Raw genomic sequence first — 7317 nt, 5'->3', positions numbered from 1 at the left:
TTTTGTTTGCTACTTTGTATTCAGCCTCTTTCCTAGTCAAGTGTTTGAGTTGTTACTTTGTTTAGAAAGATTAAGTTTTTCCTCATTGAGTGATTTTTTTGGTTCTTTATTCTCCTCGTTAGAGTGACGTTTTGAGTTTTGGTTTTTTATTGTTGAATATTTCTGTTGATACTTTTGTAAATAAATCAGTTTGAGAACATTTTTGAGTTTTTTGGAGTCGTGCATTTGGGTTCGCTTTTTTGTTCTTGTCAGTCTCGACCCTCATTTTGGGAACCACAGCTCTATAGGACAACCTGCTCTGAAAAACACTGTTTGCTAGTTAGCTGAAGGTTATTGTGTAAGAAAACAAACAAAAAGACACATCATAAAACAAAAGATTTTTCAAAGCTGATACGTTTTTAAATCATATCTTTTGTTCAAAACAGTTGAAACTTAGTTTTCCATCAGCCCATAATGGGTTAATTGACTTCTTTTTTTTGTGAGAATCACGTTTTTATTCATGTAATAAATCTTCATCATGTTTTTAATCAGTTCCACATCAAACTGAAGTTCGATTTTAAAAAATAAAATGCATTGAAAATCACACATATTTTCCACAACATCTTTCAGTTGTTCCGTTTACAGATTAAATGAAAATACATTTTGACAGTTGTTGGTGAGGATGTGTTTTTCTTTGAGCCACTTTGTACAGTTAGCGGTGCGTTGCCATAGAAACAGATGAGGAGAATCAGCTGGAGGTCGTTAGAAAAGTCTTGAAAAGTGACATTAACCGAAGAGAAACATCAGTGAAACGGGAAGTTTGCTTTTCCGTTGAAAATCTTGGAAGACAACGGAGAGCAGGAGGTTTACCAGGTGAGGAGACGCTTTCGGAGTGAGTCAAGTCAAGAAAACTAACGCCGACGGTTAATAACTTGCTGCTCTGGGTGTGTTTCAACAGGATGTCGGAGGATGAATTTCAGGACAGGAGGAACAGGGTGTGCTTTAGGCTGATTCAGAGACAAAAACAGTTGGAAGAGGTCAAAAAGAAGAAGGAGGTAGTGAATGATTTTAGGATACGAAGCATCAATCTGTTAAAGTTACTGCATTCTGTCCGTCAGACACACATTACTCAACGGCTTCACTCAGCTGTTATGCCATAAAGTGATCCGTCTGTTAGAGCAGGTATCAGTTTGTTTCCTGGAACCAATCCAGTTGTTTTTACCCTACTGAAGTATCTTTAAAGAAACTACTTAACTCATATGTGCAGCAGTTTTGCCAAATTGTGAATGCAGAGCCAACATTGTGCCTGAAACGACTGCTTTCTTCCTGAGGTTGCATTTTTAGAGATCATAGTTTATAGGATAATTGCATATTTATTAATAAAAGGCATCCAGAAATCGTGTTAATTACACACTAAAAATCACACTACACACCGTATCCTCAACATTGGAAGTAGTACTGCCTCTAATACATCTCAAATCTAAAACCTGACTACACTATGAACTGTTAAAACGCTAAAGTTTCACACTTTTGCCATGACCACAGAAATAAAATGACGTATATTTGAGACTGCTTGATTCAGGTATATTTATACAAAACTGCACAAAACAGCGTCCACATGAATCGCCATCAGTTTCTGGCACAACGACGGAGAGACCAAGAGACATTTAAAGAGTTCATTTGCAAAAACAGATCCATCTTCACAAACCTTCAGAAAACCCACTTTTCCATCGCCTACCTCCTGAGACAATATCAAGCTTAAGTTATCCCTATTTTTGTCATGTCGTTATCTCTAGCAAACAAAAACATAAGTTTTCTGAAAATCTACAAAAATGTCGTCATCTGTTTTTTGCAAATTAACTCTTTATTTGTCATTCCCACAAGAAGTGATGTATAACGTATAATAATGTAACAACAGACTAAATCTAAACTAATAGCAGCTGATCAAAGTGCCCAGATAACTGATACTTCAGTTTATTTCTGATTTCTCCAGACTGAGAAAGTTGAAAGGTGTGACTGTGGCCACAAGTTGTGTATTGAGCCTCTCGGTTGAAAGAGTATCGGTGCAGAAAGTGCATTAAGTACCTGCAGCATCAGCGAGCAGCAGGATCCACACGAGTGTCACTTTAACAGACTGATGAGCAGCAAAGTTACAAATCCAGGTCTGAAACGAGCTCAACCTTCTGCCTGAACAACAGTGGAACAAGTATTCATGCTTAGCACCGTGTGGCATTCGTATCGCCTTCAATTACAGCTGTATTACCTAACATTTAAGCGTAAAAATTACGATATATGTTGGCAACATGTGTACGTAGATGATCACAGTGTTTCCAACAATCTGCTTGAACCCCATCAGGTAGATTTTTTATCTGCAGCAGCAGTGGTCTGGAACATTTTGATTTTATTAGCAAAATCCAGATAAATGCACTCAGTTGCATTCAATCGCTGCCGAATGCTCACATCACATCGAAAAGAGCCCTCGCTAATTAAGCTTTTTCCTGTTTTTTGTTTGTGGTTTTTGCGTAGCAACTGGAGAGTTTGCAGGAGCTGCATGAGGAAATTGAGAACGTGCACAACTCACACTTCTCTGAAGAGATACGACTGAAGGTACAAAAAAAACCCAAAAAAAAACACGTGGCACATGATTTAAGTGTTGGGAGTGGAGCAACATACGACTGTTTCCTTCCAGTGCAAAGAAGCTAAACAACATGTGGAGAAAGCAGAGAAGGTGACGACAGAGATGCTTCAGGAAAAGGCTCCGCTTGAGAAGCTGAAGGAGGAACCTGCTCAGCTGACTGAGAAGAAGCAGGAGATGCAGCATCTGGTGGACAGATACTCGGTGTACCAGGACTTTATGGAGCAGCCGGTCAAATATACCAAGGTTCTATGAGTTTTTCTTAATTTATGTGACAAGAAGTGCACCTGAATTTACATTTGTTTATCATAAAACAACACTCATCCATTCACTAAACCGTCTTTTCTTTGAAAATCTTACTGAAACAACTACTGTAAATTTAAAAAATGTGAGTCCAGAGCTCATTTTGACTCCTGGAAGTTGTTAATTTGCAGTTGCAACGTGTCCAAAAGTTTCATTGTTACGTCCCCTTTTAAGAGGAAAGCAACACGCCAACCAAAAGAAACGCGGGAGTCATTGTGAGGTGCAAACAAATATTTGAGTTTTATTTCAACAGTGCTCCAACAAAAAAAAAAAGTTCACAAAAAGAGGTGGAGGAATGGGACAAGGTGAAAATAAGAAAACAAACCAAGGCCTGACGAACTCTTCTTAAAGCAAACCCAAACAAAAGACCCAACTAACTTTTCTACAAACCAAGCTTTGCAATAAATACATAGGTGGCACCCACCAGTAATCCTAATGTGTAGAACAAAAATGTCCACATGCTGAAAAGTGTTCGGGTACCCAACATCCCAACCTCACCACCACAGAAACATACATCCACATTTCTAGTAAGCAAAACAAGTCTCTCAGACAAAGCACCACACAGTCACAACAGCAGCTCCCCTGATCTGACACTGGGCCTGGTTTTTATGCTGCAACACACCACATCTGATTGGCCAGCTCGACAGGTGGACGTCAGCTTTCCAGGTGGATCCACTCAGGTCATTAGCACCTGGTAATGAGACAGAAAGGAGGGGGAAGGAGAGACAGAACGTACACACAACCAGGCCTCTGGCAAGTAACATTCATTAGGACACCGTCTGACTTTATTTTATTTATCTGTCCAAGTCCTGTCTTATTTAAAGGTTTATTTCACTCAAATAGTACATTTTTAATGAATGACTTGTGGTTTTAATGATTTATTCCATTCAAACAACTACCTTCTGTACAAGTACTTGTAATTTTAATGGTGTATTAGTATAGTTTTATTCAAAATACTACTTAATGTCCATATACTTTTACACTTAAAGGTTTATTCCACCCAAATAGTACATTTCTAATGAGTGACTTAGACTTTTAATGGTCTAGCCCAGGGGTTCTCAACTGGTGGCTCGTGACCCAAAAGTGGGTCGCGGACCTGTTCTGGGTGGTCACAATTAAATAATATATAATGTGCGTCTCAGGTTGGACTTATTTTTTATTTTGAAAAAACTTCTATTTTGACAGGCACGGTAACCATAGTTTGTTTGACGTTCATTTTAAGTTTGTGTTGATGTTGGAATGCAACATGGCAGGGGTGTCCAATCCTGGTCCTCGAGGGCCACAGTCCTGCATGCTTTAGATGTTTCTCTCTTCCAACACACCTGATTCAAATGATCAGCTCATCTTCAAGCTCTGCAGAAGCCTGATAACAATCCTGATCATCTGAATCAGCTGCATTGGAAGAGGGAAACATCTAAAACATGCAGGACTGTGGCCCTCGAGGACCAGGATTGGACACCCCTGATCTAAAACATGCAGGACTGTGGCCCTCGAGGACCAGGATTGGACACCCCTGCCATATGGCAAAGCGGAAATATGCCACATCCAGCCTGCGCGCACCCAGAAGTCCGCTGGCTATCAAGGGGGCAAGATGTTGTCACGCTTTTACGAACTTAAATCAGAAATGGCCACATTCCTCTCTGAGACTAGCTCCCTGGATGCAGAACTGTTTGACAACGAAATGTGGCTGCACGAGAGCATCAGCTGCTGGAGCTGTCATGTGATCAGACGCTGAGAAAGAGATGTGGGGAGGTAAGCCTTTCCCACTTCTGGTGCAGCAATGTGATGGCTGAGTATCCATCTCTCGCCACTCCTGCAGTTAAAACAATCTTACCATTCAGCTCAACCTGTTGGTGTGACAGTGTCTTCTCTGCCTTGGTCCAGCTCAGGTCACAGCAGAGGAACAGGTTGGACACTGAACATGATCTGAGAGCAGCTCTGTCTACCATCACCCCAGACTCTGAAACTCTAATCAGGAGTAGAGCACATGCCCAGCTGTCTCATTAACTTCAACAACTGACCTGATTTGGCCAAAACTTTATTTTCGAGTAGTTTTGATATTTATATTATTCACTTTTGTACATGTAGTTGTCATGGTCCAGTTACTATACATGGTTATATGCTCTGAAATGCATGTTGCACAGGAAAATATATTGAATGTTGAATTCTAAAAAAAAAGTGGGTCGCGACTTAATGACCATGGGAAAATGTGGGTCCCAGGGTGAGACCAGTTGAGAACCCCTGATCTAGCCCGTTCAAACAACTACCTTCTGTACAAGCACTTATATTTTTCCGTTAAAATACCACTTAATGTCCAAGTGTTTTCACATTTATCGGTTTATTCCCTCCAAATTTGACTTATCTAATGAATGACTTGTGGTTTTAAAGGTTTATTCCACCCAAAATACTATTTTCTGTCCAAGCACTTAGAGTTTTAGTGGTTGATTTCATAAAAACAGTTCTTTCTAACAAACAAGTCACAGCTGTAGCGTTTTTTCGTTTGTTTTTTTTAACCCAAAACTGTACATAGTTCTGTTTTTGCGGTATGTGTGGGCTAACACTGCAGTCCTGGACATGAAACTTGCCAAAAATGTCTGTGATTGTGTATTACAGTTTAAGGACTCCGTAGAGCTTGCAGCTACCTTTGAGAAGCTCCTCCACTTCAGAGAGAAGCTCTATCAAAAGGAAATGATGGAGCAGGAGAAGCAGAGTCAGCAGAGGAAAACTCTGCAGGAACTGGAGGAGCAGCACCAACTATGGCAGCTGCAGGTCAACAACGAGCTGTCCCAGCTGCAGGCCGAGCTTGACAGAAATCGCTCCAAAGTCACCATCTGGGTAATCATGGCTGAGACAAAATCACATTCTGGGTTAAAGCTCAGACTGGCATCTTCCCTCTGAACGGTTGTCTCCACACAGTACAGAAAGTGGAACCACATCGAGGAAACGGCGGCGAAGAAAATGCTGCGGAATGTACAAGTTAGGATGGCCACGCTGAACATGCACCAGAAGACGGGTGGGACGGTTAGAGGAGAGGACGGCATGGACATGCTGGACATCAAGGAGCAGATGGATCAGGTGGGTTTCCTCAAACAGCAGCAGACACACGAACAGACAGGAAGTGATGACACACTGCTTCCTGTTGTTTCCTCCTCAGATCAGAATGGTCTTCAAGGACGGCAGGGACATCCTGAAGCGATATCAGGCCTCCGTCCGTAATGCTTTGCTTTAATTGTCCATAATGTTTAATTATTTACCTTTTTACCGTTATCAATGTTATCGCCAAGCTCCTCCTTTGTGCTTCTTGACACCTGAGTTTTGTTTGGTGTCTTGTTGGCTATAAACTGGATATATATTTTAGTCTAAATAAAGACTTTTCCAATGCATTGAGATTTTTATGCTTTTTTATCCACCGAAGTTGCTTGATCAGTTAAGTTTATGATTCATTTTACACTAAATGAGTTATATTACACAAATGTCCAGCTATTTGACAAGGAAATCTCTTCATGCCATTATGGACAATTACTGAATTTGAACCAATACCGAGTCATGTTGGACAAATTCTTGCCATTTGAGACAAGTTGAAGTCATCGTAATTCATCTCAGACACAATTTTGAGTACCTTCAGACAAATTTCAAGTCATTTTGGACAAGTTAACACACTTATGAACAATTTTTGGTTCCTTGAAGACAAAATGTAGTTTCTTCTTTGACTTTCTTGACACCTGAGATCTTTTGTTTGGGGTCTTATTTGGCTGTTCTGCAAATTAACTGGATATTTTTCTTAGTCTAAATAAAGACAATTTCAATGCATTGTGGGGGGGAAATAAAGTAGACTTATCTCCACAATAAGGAAATTATTGCATTAATTAAACTATCAAAACCAACCTTTAAATTACACATCCAGCGAAATAATCTCCACGTCAGCACAAGAATTCTAATAAACTGTTTACTCTTAGTGATCAGTCAACAGTGGTTTATAATGTCAGGGAATTAACTTAGAGCACAGGTGACTATAAAAATTGGATACAAAAAGTGATTGAAAGTAAGCTATAGGAAATGCAAGAAACAACTGTATACGCACAAAACATTTATTACTAACCAAAACCAACAAATAAACATAAAATACAAACAATGATGAAAATGCTGAGTGAGAATCTGACAGTGAGAAACCAAACGTGGAGCAGAAGTGTGACCTGGAGACTTGAAAAGCCTTTCACCGAAAGCAGCAGATAAATCGTTCAATTTGGAACGTTTGTTTGAAGGCCAATTGTAATTTTGAAGCACCCGTTTCGTAAATAAAAGCTCAATACTTGCAGTTTACTTGGACATGGATTCTGGAGTGGGTGCAGCGACGTCTGGTGTTGGGGGCAGACGTGACCTTCAGCTTCAGCAGAGTTGGA

The 7317-nt window shown here is 40.1% G+C and overlaps 2 protein-coding genes across 2 annotated transcripts in view; both read left to right on the top strand.

Moving 5' to 3' along the window:
• LOC103374105 (USP6 N-terminal-like protein) overlaps window positions 1-7317 on the top strand; it is a 62776-nt gene that overhangs the window by 9229 nt on the left and 46230 nt on the right. The gene's annotated exons all lie outside the window — the stretch shown is intronic.
• Window positions 939-6336, top strand: LOC103374107 (coiled-coil domain-containing protein 42A-like). The gene is made up of 6 exons (XM_008304141.1): window positions 939-1034; window positions 2506-2586; window positions 2669-2860; window positions 5531-5752; window positions 5834-5992; window positions 6072-6336. The coding sequence occupies exons 1-6, from the start codon at window positions 939-941 to the stop codon at window positions 6144-6146; spliced, it is 825 nt and encodes a 274-aa protein (XP_008302363.1). The 3' UTR covers window positions 6147-6336.

Source organism: Stegastes partitus, unplaced genomic scaffold (genome assembly GCF_000690725.1).
Source record: "Stegastes partitus isolate 25-593 unplaced genomic scaffold, Stegastes_partitus-1.0.2 Scaffold2146, whole genome shotgun sequence".
Classification (NCBI taxonomy): domain Eukaryota; kingdom Metazoa; phylum Chordata; class Actinopteri; family Pomacentridae; genus Stegastes; species Stegastes partitus.
This window is presented reverse-complemented; position numbering and strand designations above follow the sequence as displayed.

Bases quoted from the DNA above. Each gene is read 5' to 3' on its own strand.
- LOC103374107 (XM_008304141.1), top strand. From the start codon at position 939: ATGTCGGAGGATGAATTTCAGGACAGGAGGAACAGGGTGTGCTTTAGG. The intron at 2,861-5,530 runs GTTCTATGAGTT...TGTGTATTACAG, and splicing joins AGCCGGTCAAATATACCAAG to TTTAAGGACTCCGTAGAGCT. The intron at 5,753-5,833 runs GTAATCATGGCT...GTCTCCACACAG, and splicing joins GCTCCAAAGTCACCATCTGG to TACAGAAAGTGGAACCACAT.